At 39.1% G+C, this 15703-nt stretch overlaps 1 protein-coding gene across 17 annotated transcripts in view; it reads right to left on the reverse strand.

Annotated features, from left to right (window-relative positions):
• LOC105693588 (potassium voltage-gated channel subfamily KQT member 1-like) overlaps positions 1-15703 on the reverse strand; it is a 96140-nt gene that overhangs the window by 14352 nt on the left and 66085 nt on the right. For 14 of the 17 annotated variants that reach the window (XM_048654644.1, XM_048654659.1, XM_048654654.1 and 11 more), the window contains 7 exons: positions 14516-14638; positions 13117-13227; positions 10912-11096; positions 7311-7486; positions 7107-7199; positions 5564-5749; positions 3553-3623 (listed from right to left, as the gene is read on the reverse strand). In XM_048654644.1, coding sequence (XP_048510601.1) covers positions 3553-3623; positions 5564-5749; positions 7107-7199; positions 7311-7486; positions 10912-11096; positions 13117-13227; positions 14516-14638 — 945 coding nt within the window. Of the gene's footprint in view, positions 1-2821; positions 2950-3552; positions 3624-5563; positions 5750-7106; positions 7200-7310; positions 7487-10911; positions 11097-13116; positions 13228-14515; positions 14639-15703 lie in introns of all 17 variants that reach the window. The other 3 variants (XM_048654645.1, XM_048654656.1, XM_048654657.1) reach the window with 3 other exon arrangements.

Raw genomic sequence — 15703 nt, forward strand, 5'->3', positions numbered from 1 at the left:
GAGTCGAAGAAGTGCAAACGCTTTTCATGCAGATTTTCCGCTGTATCCAATTATGGTATGGAAATTATAGTGGTCTATTAACGAAAAAAAAAAATAAACAATTGACCTTGATTCCATCTTGGTAAAATTATGAGAAACAATTTCCGTAGTGCTAAACCCATCGCCCCCTTCCATCGGATAACCACAACTTTTGTAGAAAAAATATTTCCACGCCACCCATACCTATAGTTTTCCAGATATATCGCAGTTTTTCGATTAAAATGGGCTACCCTGTTTGTATACCTATACGGAGATGCACGATGCGGAGAAAAAATGAGAGACAGAGAAAAATCAATGAACAAATATGCTAGCTAGAGGACGTGGTAGGTTTTTGGTGTAATTTTGTAAAAAACAGCTTGCCGGTTGAGGTTTTTAGCAATTTTCATACTTTCTTTGCTTTTGGATTATTAACTGGAAGTGTTACTAATTGTAAAATTTATATCGAAATTTCTCATGGTAAAAACATGATGTAACGTAATGCCGATGAATCGCAGGAATGTTTAATCATAAAGTTTCCTCATCAAGTTAAAAAAAAGACATCAAATTTTGTAATACGTATTGCATATTCTAGCAATGAATTGTGAACGTCTTGAAATTCGTTTGGTTAAGAACATACGATTCAACTATATGAAAGCTACGTGCCTAGGATAACGAAATGATAAAAATAACGGGTCAAAAATATTTTGGTAACGATTGAATAAAAAATTTCCATGATGTGATGAAAATTTATTCAACAGCGGTACTGCATAAGTGGCTTGCAAATATATAAACCGAGAGTTATTCACTAATTTTCGTGCGGCGCAGTATTAATTGCCACCTAGTTATTATTCTAACGAGGGCATATTATACATTTTTTTCAATACTCTTCATATCACATTATGTATGAATAACCTAATTCTGAAGTTCATCACTTTTGCTCGTTTTTGTGGGGCGCACTGTTATGTAGCGGTATCTACAGTTTTCGTCACTTACGCCTCTCTGGTATTTAGCACTCGATATGTATAGTATAGACTAAAAAGTAATTAGAAATTGGTCACGTCATTTCGAAAGTCTCTAGCTTAAAAACTAATATAGTTCAATTTTTTACATTCAAATATACATTGAGGTGTGTCCGTAAATTTTTCCCTAGAAATTCATGTATTCGAAGCACCGTTAACGTCGCTGACATAAAATATTCCTCATGCGGTAACGATTCGCAGTTCCCAAGATTCAAGTCCGTTAATCTGAAACATAAAATTCATACGGATCCTTAAGAAATAATGCATCAAGTGATTTTCATCGAGAGATTTTTTTCTTGTATTTTCTACTGAAGTGGCGACTTTTCAAACTCGACATTTGTTTCTCAACCGTTTTTTCCAACCCCTGAATAATTAAAAATTGAATCGAGAGATCAGAAAAATTTCCCGGAGGAAACCAAAGAAGTTATTCAAAAAATTCTTCGAGAATTCAAATCAGTTCAAACCGTTTCCGAGATACCCTGGGAACCGACTTCGAGAAGTATGCGATTTTAAGATAATCGGACTCGCTTCTCAGCATGAAAACGATCAGCAATCTACTGTGCCCCTTCCCCCATACCGTTGAACCAAAAAGGTGGTAAATTTGTCACAAAGAACGAATGTTAGTTGGAACAGTCGCCTCTTTGGTGAAAAATTGAAGAAGAACCTCCCGATGAAAATCACCATGTGTATCAGATTTTTGAGGAATCCGTTGTTTAAATTTCATGTTCCAGTTCAGTGGACTGCCCGAAATTTCGGAAACCACGAACCGTGTCCGCGAGTAACACGTTTCAGACTGGCCACGATAATCGCTCACTGTATAGTGAGCCGTGCTCTGAGTCACATATTACCTATTCTCTATGAAAAATATCTGAACACCTATTGGGATAGGATAATAAGAGATAATCGTTGGAATTATATTTTTTAGCACGACTGCTACTCTACCTTATCAATGAAATCGTTTCTATGAAGATAGCTCATTGAAATATGACCGACTGTCTTGAATCAAGGAATTGAAATGCCAAACGAAACTAGGACAATGGCTGTTCAATTTCACATTTGAATTCATGTTTGGGAAGTTATCGTGAACTAAAAAGTTACAATTGCTAACTGCAAACACTTCATGTGATCTGTATTCGCGAAGAAAGTATTCTAATATCATTACCAACTCGTTCGATTCAAAAATTGAACCAAATCCGTTGAACGTTCGGTCGACAACTTTGACAGACGGAAATCAGTAGTCAGTGGATTCGAGAGAATTGATTATCTGTTACCAATATCCAATGTTGTCCGTTCGTTCTACATATCAGATAAATTCAAACACCGTTTCTCTAAATCTGGTCATTGCATCGATACTGCGTCGAGTGGAATCTGCATTTGAATTCAGGATTCTTTCTGTCAAAACTATATTTGTTACTTCAGAAATTGAACAACATATGTATATATTCATTTCTATTCGCTACCCTTTGATTCCGACGTCGAACGGATTCAATGGTTCAGTTTTTGATCACCTCAATCGGCACTGCATGCGTCAAAAGTTGCTATCGCAAAGGGAATGGTGGGCAAATATCACAAACGTAACATGACTCTGTGAAATCTCCGTTTGTGACGTTTCCGTTGTCTGCGATACCCTGCAAAATGCGTATGTGTACACGATAGATAGAGAAAGTGCCAGAAGATCTCAGACCCGTCCTCTACTCTCCATTTGAATCCGGAGTCCGTTACAAAGGGAGGTTTCGTTCGTCAAGTAGGTAGCGATGTGCGGTTGGATAGGAGGGTTGGGTTACCTAGTTTGAACATTTTTCACGCGGCCAAGCAGATCGACGTGCCCGGCGCTGTACTGCTCGATCACATCCTTAACGTCGTAGGGCTTCAGCGCTTCCTTAAATTTTCGCCTTGCCACGAAATACTTCATCTGACATTGAAAATTTTATATCACAAACGTTGAATATCTATGAATATACGTGCGGAGATTGGGATGTCATCAAGTTTAATATGTAGATCGAACTCGGTGACTTTTCGTTGACAGAATTAATAGATCCGACAGCGATTTCGAAAATGGCTAGACTGATTCTTGTCACCTCAAAGGATAGGACTATTTTGATTGAATGAACTTATGCTTAGCGAAGATGAAGTTAGTCGGCGATAGAAGGCATTCGTTAAACAAATAACACTTTCCTTCGCAGGAAAGTTACGGAAAGTAGACTGTGGGACATCTGCGGAAAAGGGATGTCTGACTCGTGTGAAGTCTTCCGCACTTTTGATATACACGAGCTAGAGTATAACGCCTGACAAACTTTACACTTGTCAGTTATCACCTATCATTCATACTTATCATATATTATGCTATTGCTATCAAACAATGTAATACATATCGCGCAAAGGTTTATGCAGTCCTAATTGAGACGACGGATCAGAATCTTTGTTTATGATCAAACGCCCCTGAACCAGAAAATCAATTAATGGTCAATAATTAGGATACGTGAATTTAGGATCGCTCCTGAATGCCTTGACTCACCTTTCTTATGGCCCGGATAGCACCTTTGTGTTGATTCGTCAACTGAATACATCGAGGCTCTTCATCTTCGTCTGTGAAAAACAAAATATCGGAGAAGTTCAGACGAAGCACGACTCTTTACGTAATATTCTTCATGACTGATTGTTTGCTTACAGATTGCAAAGAATTGACTGTTGAAAATGTTTTATCTTCACGAATCAATTTAATGAATTAGGAGGGCCTTTTACTCGAGTCGAGAAAAAGTTGGAATCACCTAAAAGGTGAATACTTGATACGATTTTTTGTTTCAGTCAAACATTGTCAAAGTCACTTCCGTTTCTTTGTACATAAAATGTGACTAATTATCTACCGAATAACATGCGGAAAATGATTCACATGCAGCTAACAGTCATTACCGCAAGCGAACTTTGTTAGCAAATAAGAACTCTGTAAATAAAAACTCACCCTTTTGTCGCGATGACCACATGCAAAGTACCTATACCTACTATTATATGCGGGTGCTAATATATTTATAATAGATGTCATCAGCGTGACATGTAAAGCTGAGTTCGTGTTCTACGTATTTGATCAGATATTTTAACATTCCGTTTTGCAGAGGGCACCAACCATAATGAGCACGAAATGTATCGTGAGTTCCAAGGTGAGTTCGGTAAAATAGAGTAAAAAGGCAGACAAATGAATTCTCTCCGTGTTTGTGACATTTTAATGCTAGACTATTCGCAGGTCAGTTAATTGGCGCACGTACACACCTATGGTGGGACACGGAGGTATTTTTTTCTGTGTTGGTTCCTAGTCCTTTGGGAATAAAATGCCACCGCCGTTGAGTATCCTTTTTACTCTTCAACTTCTTTCCTGTGTACGGTTGCGAACTTTTTCCGAATGTTTTTTCTCATCAATCATTCATAACATGTGCATCCCTATTGATTTAAATTGTTCTCGCTGAGCCAAAAACCGGATAGGCCTACATACGTTACTTTGGCGTTCGATGCAATGCCTACGAAGTTCTATTGTAGCTATAACTTTGCAGTTGCCATATTAGGACCCTTTGTATCATACAACGTTATTAGCGCACATCGAACTTGAGGTGCAAAGTTTTTTTAGGGCATTCTTGAAATTAGCTGCGTTAACCTTTTGGCATCCGACTTTTTACGCATTTATTGTTAGTATCGTCAATGTGATTGTGGTTTTCATATCACGACGTGCAGATTACGACGTGCAGATCTGCTACCGAGAGAACAGTCACCATTATTTACATGGAATGGGATTTGAACCAACGAAACTGTGGAAATAAATTAGGAAAACTGGGAAATATAAGGATGGAGGTGGAATCATACTAATGAACGGAAAAAAAGCTCAATGTGAACGTGACAATTACCGAAAAATTATCGTCAAACTAAAAATGCGAGTGCGCACGGGCGTAGTTTGTCGGATCTGTTCTACACTCGAGTCAAAATGTGAATGCTTGTTCAGCTCTCTGGGTCCTAGATACCTTTGACCTTACTTCACCTTAGAATTAGGTTTGCCGCCTGGATAATAAGTTCAGTTCAATTCTATTATGTTTCGTGCGAGGATCAGTAGATCCAAATCCAGCAATAGACCTACGATTTTGTCCATCCGCTTTGATGCAGCATTTCATTCAGGCAGTTGGCAAAAGTTGGAAGTAAATTGCCACACTATCGCCAGAAATATCAAATCTCCACCTGAACCAAATGGACAAGGTGTATTTTATGGAAATATACGAGGACATCATATTCTGAATCAATGCAATAATACCTAGCGATGATCACAGGTATTACGTATGTTTTTGATCAACTGTAGAAGATGGGGGCTACACTACAGGTAGTATTTATAAAGTGTGTCGCTTAAAAAATCTAACACGAAGGACTTCGCTCTTGCGCACTCGGATTTATTGTGTATTCCTAGGAATCATACTCGACGAGCCAAGTGAAACAGAACCTGTGCTCAAAATATGAGTGAAATAATGGCTAAATGAAAAAAAATTAGAGCCTACACTTTTCGGAGTTCGGAGATATTGTCGGTGAGAATGGAAGTACTGGTACCACTCTGGTTACGTGGGGCATTAGCCCAGCCAAGGCGAGCGGCAATGTCGAAGTTTCCCCTAAACGCCCGACCAGCCCGTCCAGACCTAAAGCCCGGAGATCCACTGTCGAAGAAGATCGTCCCAGTCGGACATTCGCTGTGCGAAAATGGAATTCAAATTTCATACAATAATGCGTCCTTCGGTATTCTTCGCTTGATTTCTATTTTGCTGTAACCTTCAGCACCCTATCAGGGCTTCAAGGTACAATCCTACGGGTAGGGGAAGTAGGGTGATGTTAGTCGGGCGAGCGACATGTTAACAGAGAGTGTCGTTCGAGCAGAAAACCAGAAATATTTGGTCAATAGTTATTCAGATATTCGTTTCTCAAATCCCCCATTTTGCTGCGGGGTATTTCGTTCTGTCCATTTTTTTTTCTTCGGTATTTTTCAGGCCCCACATCATGCCCCGGTTTTTTTTTTTAAATATATCAGTTTGGACAATGTTTTCGCTTCAACCGAAGGTACTTTAGCTACTTTAGATACCCAATCTAACTGATTATATTGGTTTTGAAAGAACCGCAGTATTTGAAAAAATTTTGGGACCGAAATTGGGTTGGTATTCATAGTCACGATACATGTTCAAGACCTGGCCTACGAAGTCAAGTCAGTACATCTGCTGACTTGCAACCACGATAAACTTATTCCTGACCATGAATATCGGAATTCAAATCACAAACGAGTCATCAAACCTACCAGTACATCGCTGTAGAGATTTGGATTGTAGGTACTATACTTCCGGAACCCTGGTTTTAGAGAAAGTTCGGTTTAAAATTTACATTCTCGTTGTTGTTCACCAACATCAAGCTAAATATTAACCAGCAATAATATTTTACTTGCAAAATATAATTATGCAATACAAGAAAGCTTCTGCCATTCATAAGTTCACTATGTAGCCAATATTCAGGCATTCCAAACACTGTTGCCCTCGACTCGATTCAACTTTTCATCAGAATTTCTCAAATATGATCTTGGAAACGTCCACATCCGACGTCCACTGTAGGCAATTTTAATGGTAGCATTAATTACTACGCTCGACGTAGTTGGAATACCTTCATAAATTCAAGGCGCTTATTATAACTCCAATCACAAAAATAATAGCATGTTAACAAAGACGAGTTTTGAAAATGATCATTGCACAAAAATGCTCTTAAATAGATCTGGACATGATACACTTCAATGTTTTCCTATTTCTGTTGCACTTACTGAAATATTCATGACCCACAGAGTTATGTATGAGAAAACTAACCATTAATTTCAAAAGCACGAACGTTTCCAAATGAAAAGAAAATAAATCAATATCCCCGCTCGTTCTACGGGGGGATGAATGCAGTTCAAATGAAAGAATAAGCGTCGAAAATGTAATACGTAATAGCAATCTTGGACGTACCGATAGATATTGATTATGAGTAATTCGGTACAAACACATACATACCTATGAACATTAGTGGGCTTACCATCAGAGTTTTTTTTAGACAAGGCTGTCTCAGTGACCGAATCTTCCGAATGACTCGCGTTCAGTTGTCTGCCGCCATTGGTACTGACGCCTCCTGTGAGAAGTCGAGAATATTTGGTTGATGAGAAGGAAATGTAATTCTTTCCTTTCAGATAATGATCACAGAAAGAAAAAAATAAAAGCAATGCATGGATTGGATACCGACCCAAGTTCTCTGCTGACGCGTTCATATCTGCAAATGACCTTGTCGCGTTGCCTCGGTGACTTTGATGTCCAGGTTTGTGTAGACTGGGGCTGTGCAGAGATGTACTCTTGTGCCTACGAATGGTTGGTAATCTGCTGACGAATGATGCGTTGTGTTTGAAGCTAGAAGACACCCGACTGTCAACAAATCCAGTAGAAGATACTCGTCAGTTTCAGGGATTAACTTACGCTGGATTCTCTCAAGTTAAATTGAGCAATACGCTTTCATACATAAATTCAAGCATTCTAATTTGAAATAATTCAGCGAGTATTTGAAGCAAATTACTTCGCGATAGTATTTGTCTTTCGTTTGTCGCTTGAGACCGAACGAATCAACGCCACGAAAAAAATTGCAAAAGTATGCAAAAAAAGAGCGAATGGCTCTTTTCGATGGTTATTCGGATTTTGTCGAACAAATTGAATGAAAAAACTTGACCAGAACTATCTGATTATTTCGTGACATGTTTTTTTTTTTTTAAGATATACCATCATGTTTGCTCGTAGCGAAAAGATACCGTTACAGAATCACCAACTCCTGCAAAATTTGAGAAACGCGAAGGAACAATTAATTTGTGGGTTTAACCGATTGAGCATACCTAGACTTGTATGCCCAAACTTTGCAAATAATTGAAGTTGGAATATCTTTATGTAACATTTAATGTAGTTTTTTCCATGTCAAGGCCTTGGTTCGCGACGTCTTCGTCAGCAGGTAATAATAACGCTCGATGAATTACGAAACAGTCTGTCTTTTCACCCTGTTAAAGTCAAGAACAGTGGTTGATTGTTTGAACTGAGGTATAATCTCATATGATACGTAGTTGTTTTTATTCATAAACGTGCAAATCGCGATCAGTCACGTGGAACTTTCTTTCGTTATTTGAAAAGTAGACCTGCCTCCACGAGCCAATTTACATTGAAACGCTCTCAGCGGCAATTTATGAATTTGTTTTCTTTCCTCTCAAACGTACGCGAGCCCAGGATTCCATCTCCGCCCCCCACTCCCTTTCCTTTTACCAGGTTTTCCCATTCCTGAGTTTTCCCATGATTGTTTTTTTTATTTAGCCCTGAGTTTGTGTCACCCCTAAGGTCTTCTCATCCCCGAAACTTTAGCTATTCTAGGATTTTTTTAAAAGCTCTACATTTTTCCAAAACTAGACTCGCGAGGTCTTAGTTTTCCTACCTTGTAGGATTTTTCATGGGCCTCTTCGTCATTTCTAACGTGTCATCACTTTTCCATTTGTTAGTTTTCATTAAGTGAAAACCAATTTGCATCATCATCATCATCAGCTGGTGACCCAGGCAGCTGGTATTTCATTGTCAGGACTAACGGTGTGGTTTATGGTTTCACATCCGTAGTTTCAGAAAGTTACTCCCTTCGAGTTCTGAGGAACGCGTTTGTCAGCTCACTTTTCCCTCAAGATTGATGACTACGGCTTTATACGTTAGACGAGTATTTTTAGTTGACGGATTTATTGGGATTACGAATCGTTGAAACATTATAAATTTTATCGTTACTACCACGCCCCGGTACATGTAATCCTAACTTTCATTCCGCATTATAGATATTCGCAAATGAATTGAAACTCTCCTATGAGTTTCGATTCCACCTGTTGCCTGTATAAATTTGTTTTGGCATTCAGATCCAATCAAATCTTTAAAACTACTGCGATCCCAATCATCCCGAGTATATCAGTAATGCGGTTATGCATCCGCACAGTTGGGTAATAACCCAGAGATTCCCTACGGCCAGACGCTCGGGAGTAAGTTTCTCGATTAGATTATGCTACTTGCACGTCCGAGAACTCGTGATCCGCGACCGCGAGTAACAGGTAGAACTCAATCCACTCTAAAGAAACAAATCCATGAGAAGATATTTCTCATCAATAGCAAGTATAAGTCTACCGAAGAAGTGAGATTCACTCAAAAGCACCGCGGGTGCAAAGAAAAAAAATTCGCCAAGTATCTACAGAGCGAAATTACCATGAAAAGACTATGCCTAATTTAAAAAAACAATCCTCTTATCAACTTTGAGAAATAAATCACACTAAAAACATGAAACAAAAAATACCTACCTGCTATGGCTGTTGTATATTTATTGCGTCAGATTTTCTAATGAGATACAAAATTTTGCGATTGCCTACATTCTAGAGTGAGCTACGGATGCGGTAAGCTATGGGAAAAGCACAGTGTTTTAGATGCAAATAATGAGGTCAAGTGTAAGATTGTGTGATTCAGGGACTGTGTTTGTAATGAATAATATCGAATAAGATCATACGCAGGAAAGAAGAGATCATAGACTCACATGGCGGCCGCGGGGAGGACTTGGCGTACACCTCCTCCGCCTTCCTCTTTGGCGGCCCCACTGCGTGCGGTGCAGCAAAAGGCAGGTAATGAGAAGAGAAAAAAATTTGGGTGCACATTTCACAGATAGTAGAAGAATTCGGACGTACGACTAGTAATAATGAAAATAGACTAACGTCAGAAATCGAGTATAGGTATTATTATGTTAAGCAAATAGCGACGAGGAGGAAAAAAGGCCAAGGTTAACCACCCCGCGTAATCACGTCCCCCGTATAAGACTTGAAGAATGAAGAATTTGAAAAAAAAAGTCGCTCATTCGAAGAACTTCAAATAACATTGAATGGAGCAAACTCTGGATGACTTCTAATTACTCATCGCAAGTTCTCACAGAAGTTCAAGTAAAATAACATGAACTTTATCGATACTTTGTGTTATTCTGAATAACTTACAAGAAAGGGAAACAACCGCACGAATTGATATAAAATTCATATACCAAGACGTACATCTGGTTTTGAAGATGGTTAACCCATTCTTTGTGGCAAGGTCAGAAAATTAATAATTTTTCGATCATTTCATCTGTATGAGAGGTTCGAGATCGAGAACAGAAAAAAATCTTAAAAAACTCAACTATGTATTTGTGTATGTGTGGAAAAATATTTCTATATTAGATTCATGGTTGCCACAGATATAATTTTCAGCGAGTCTGTAAAATACGAGACGAAAAATCCTAACATAAAGAAGACCGACATCACTGCACATACAGGGAATGATATTGTGTTTGGCTCGGTTGCGATCATTCCATACATTTTATGCAGCACATTGTATAATCCTACTGATATTGAGGTCGAGTTTTTTTTCAAGATCAGTTGGACGCATCATGTTATTAAAATTGTACATTCAATTCTCAACGATCGAATACAACCATACGGCAGTGCATCATAATCGTCTAGACATCCTCTCGAGCTCTAGCTACGAGTCCGGTATCAACATTTTTCGACATCGAAATTCGTCTACGACATTTCAGTTGAACAGAAAACAGAACAGACGAAAAGAATATTGAGGGTCGAACTTATACTCGTCGGTATACACATACGATAGGACAACCACAAATAGAAATGCACATCGTAAGTTACTCTCATAAAATTTTCTATGGTGGACAATTTGGACGGAGACCGTATATTCGACACACAAAAATAATCGAATGGATAAATGAACAATGAAAAAATGAGAAGCGAAAATGAATAAGAAGTTCTGAAACTAACCTGGGGGGACTAGGAAGTGGAATCTGGTGAATCTTCCACGTTGCTACGCTCATACTGTGCTCGTCAGCTGCATAACAACGCCATAGAGCTTGGATAAGGTTTGCAGCTGGTTGTCGCCTTCGGATCATGTGCTTTTGTCGCTGTTGCTGCTGAACCTTTAATGCAAACCCAGACCCTAGGATGCCCTGCAACAAGTTTTTCCATTATTCTGCTGACTGGTAACGTTGGTCGTCTGTTGAGGATTTTAACCAGATGTACGAGCAGTGTTTTTGTCATTGTTATAAAAATAGAAGTCCAAATAGAGTTATATAAGGATTCTTTTACGTTCACTGCATTATTGAACAGGATGGATTTTTTTAGAAATTTTCAGCTCTTTCCGGTTCACTTGATCCGAGCCATTTCCGAGATCGTCTTTTTGCACTTTTCTGCACTCAGGCGCCAGGTTTTGTAAGATCTTTAAATTTTTCAACGTGATCATACACTCCGAGGAGTATTGGTTGATTTTTTCAAATTTTTGTTCCACCCTCTCAACGATCGACGACATTCCGAAGTTCGTCGCTTACTATCGGTACCGAAAAAATAGGTTTCTGAATCTTGCGGGAGCTGTCATTGCAATTTTCGAAAGAAGCAAAAATCATTAGACGAGGAAAACTCTGAGCTTAGAGATTCTTTTTGCTTTTTTGCATTATTTTTCGCGACATCAGAATAAGAATAACTCGTACGTAGAAGTAGCAAACAGTCTTGCGGATGGTATAAAGCTTGACGCCTAATCTGTTACGAGTATATAGCTATAGCTGGGTTACTGAACAATAGCCTAGATACAAGCTACTGCAGTTCAACTGTACACGTTTCTTCATGTGTGTTTTAACTCGTCCAGTAGAAGTGGGCTATTAATCTAACGATAACTACACCCGTGGAGCTTTAACGTAGCTTAAAACGGTTAAATTAATAGCGCGTACCCATCTCGAAACGCCCGAGAGTCCCGCGACCTGAGAATGTTCGTAAAGGTAGGTATATTGTCTTGCCACCATGAGCATATTACATGTGACCGTGTGATACTGCGGTGGAATGTGAGCAACTAGGATCTTAGACAAATTTGATTCGATGTCAAAAGTATCCAAAAATCATATTCTTGATACTGGAGGAAAACGGGAAAACTATCGTGACTCCAAGAATTGACATTATCAGCTGCATCATCATGAACTAGTTCTATGATAGATTCACTTTTTCTTTCAATATTTTTTATTCGAAGCCCCCGCCCGGCTCCTTTTCCACGATCATTCGAAGATTGATTTTCCACCGCTTAGTTATATCGGCGAAACTTCTCTGGGTTAGATCACGATAGGTGTGAGATGAAAAATTTCTTCGGGTTTAGGACCCGTGTCAGCTGACCGAAGAATGGCGAGATCCTAAGTTCATGTCTGCTGAGAAAAAAAAGCGCTGATTAAGGATAGCCGAAAGGTTGATAGTGTCACTTTTCGTCCAACGATACACGTCTGCACATCATAACAGAAGCGTCTTACTGGAAATTCATTTTTCACCGGACCCTGGTCAGTGATAAATCGCAGGGGAAAATAGCTCATGCAGAATACGGATCGATAGAAGCGATATCCGTACGGACTCGTGAACTACCTCCCGGTGAAAAGTTATAATCTGTCTCTGGAAAATTCGACAACTGTACATCTATAATCCAAAAAAATATTTGTCATATCTGATGAAAATTAAATCTACCAACGCTGAAAATTTTTTTATGTGAAAAGGTTCCACAAATAAATTATTCACGGTAAGCTTCGAGGACCTTGTTGCAGAGCAGGGAAAAAGCATATCACAATTTCAGTGGTATCTACAGCCGTTGTGAACGAAACTTTCGAAGATAATAATAATCTTGATAATGTAGGTTTGAATTCACCTTCCTCAGTTGGGCATAGGTGTGATCATGCGAATTGTGGGTGTCACTTGTGACAGGAGTGTCGGAAGTGGAGATTCATCGAGTCAATAACGTGGATGGCTTTCTGATTAGCTGTTGCCATAACGGCAAAAGAACAACGGCGAAAAAAAAAACAAAAAATCACCCTGGCTCGTCGTTGTCGAGAGATCTTTACGCTCGGATTACATCGGAGGCTCTGAGAGTCTTCACCTTTGCACCCTCGATATCCGTATCACATCCTAAAAGGGTAAAAATCCATAGATTACAAGAACACTCACTGCTGGTAGGGCGAAGAATGAGATCCCAAGTAGGGCGCAAAAGGAGGCGATCACTTTGCCCTGCCACGTTTTTGGCACCGCATCCCCGTATCCCACCGTACATAGCGTTACCTGCGGAAGAAACAAGGGAAGAAAAATTGGTAAATGTGTGTCCCGATGAGATTCGGCGTTGGCAGGTTCGGCTGTAGAGATTTCGTTCTAACTGACACAACAGCAGCCGTATCTTACGTTTGATCGAAGAAGAGGACTATCTATTTCTTGGAGTTCGCCAACCTGTCCAACGTCCGTGAAATATTGGGTATGCTATGTAAAGATATTCATGCCTTAGCCTCTGCTAACCGCCAACCGTTCGCATGTTAATGTTGAATCACCAAGGTTTGCCAGTAACTCTATTTTGTCAGTTCCGGCCGTGTCTCGCTTGCATTACTTATATGGTATGGGGCCCATGGCGGTTATACTATAGCTGTAGTTGCAATTCAAATCGTATCTCGTTGCTTTGTGGCTGCGTTTCCGAATATGTATAATGGCATCGAAATTTTGAAATCCAAAATCATGGATAGAATTGGAGTGCCATGGAAATTTGATAATGGGAATCCTAATAATTCACTAGTTACCCTTTGTCATCTGAATTTTTGTAAATGAATGAAATCTTCAACAGCGATGGATTCCATGCTATAAAAATTACTATTCCAATGAAAGAACATGAAAATTACTGAAAGTTATTATCCTAGAACTTGAATGGTTCGTGCATCAAAGGTCAACCTACCTATATTCCGCATTATATACGCAAGTGTGTTGTCACTAGTTGATTGAAGGTATATTAGAACACATGCCAAAAATAAATAATCCGTGTCATTGAGACCTTTTTTTAATCCGTTCCACATGAAATCCATCATGTGTTACGTCAGGTCTAGACCTTCTATCTGAGCGTTTCATTCGATTCTACACTACCTATTCATTTATCCATCGATCATAACCAATCATTCATCCAAAAGTAACTCGACACTTTTCCTCCTGTCGTGTGATTACCTACCACCCGCCACCTGTCAATACCCAGGCCTATTTTTAACATGATCGACAAGTCGGTCAACCCTTAACACTACTATTGTCAGCGCCGCATGGCCTTCCACTTTACTTTATTCAAAGATCCATGTTCTAAATTACTTCTGTACTTATTACCAATGGTCCAATATCTCAGGCGAGAAAAGTACGATTCTGAAGCAACTCTGGACAGTCCAACAACAAGTAACTGAGTTTTTATTTCTCTAAAAAATCCCTTTCCAAAATGCCCATGAAAAAAATTAATACCACATATTCGAGGAAAAGAGAAAAGTGCGACTAATTGTAAGCATTTGATTGAATCATATCTCCGTAGGAGAAACTTCAATTCTCTACTCACCACGCCCCACCACAAAGCCTTGGCGAAATTGTTGAAATGTTCGTCTTCCTTTTCTGCTAAGTAGACCAAAAAGCTGGCGAATATAAGGCCCAGGAATCCGATGTATAGGGTGGTGATCAGTTCCTGTAACAATGCGAAAATGTCGCATCGCAAGTTTGTAGATAGCATTACGAATATGTCGAATAAATCTCGATAAGTATTCGAAATCGTGAATGATGTTCTTGTATTTTGTGAATGGTTGAAACGGGGGAGTTTTTCCTCGGGGATATTATTCGTAGCCCGGTGGCAGGACCCTAATTTCCGTTTTGGACGATTGCGTTCCAAATAAAGTTGGATAAAAAGGTGTAGCTGTTGATTTGCCGTCTCGGAATATTGTGCAAAGTTGATGTTTGAGTTGACTGATAGTAAAAAGAAATTCTCGAGGTTATCCCCCCTATATCCTCTCTTTCTCTTGAGGTGAACTGGCATTTACTTGGAACGTCGATTGTGCCGGATTTCGCATTATGTGTGATAGAGACCGTCTTTCGTAGCGAGGCAAATAACTGTTGGTATAATAACATTTGCACTACATTATCATCCTGAGATTGATGGACTGTAAGTTTTATTTTATTCATTAAACAAAAATATCATCTATTTTCAATGTTTCAAAGTTAGACGGCACACCGACTCGCAGCTGCCTGGGCAACGTTGCTGTTGGTATACTCTGCCACCCTCTGCGACTTTCGTGATAAATGAATTCAATAAAATTTTGTCGCAAACTCAAATATACTATCACAGCATACTTGTCTACAGTTTGATAAATGTAGAATAACTATATCTTAGTTGAAAACAACCCCTCAAAAATGATTAATTTTTCAGATCTAAATGTGCGGATGTCACTACTCAATTAACAAAATATGTTGGTAGTATGCACGAAGTTGAACTGATGAAAAAACAATTAATTTTACAAAAAGATTGATGTGAATCTCATATATGCTCGATACAGATCTTATCGTTCGCGATAACATTATTTGATGAGTTTATATGGATGATAAAAGGTCTAATATTCGACAGTCACGAGTGATCGAATTTTACTCTATCTCATAGAATTCAGCCAAAGTGCCACAGACAATTAGGGATGGGTCATCGAGGATGAAATCTGGCCCAGATCCCCCACAGTGGCAGACTGTGGATCTTGCCAAGAATCAA

Source organism: Athalia rosae, chromosome 4 (assembly GCF_917208135.1).
Source record: "Athalia rosae chromosome 4, iyAthRosa1.1, whole genome shotgun sequence".
NCBI classification, from domain to species: domain Eukaryota; kingdom Metazoa; phylum Arthropoda; class Insecta; order Hymenoptera; family Athaliidae; genus Athalia; species Athalia rosae.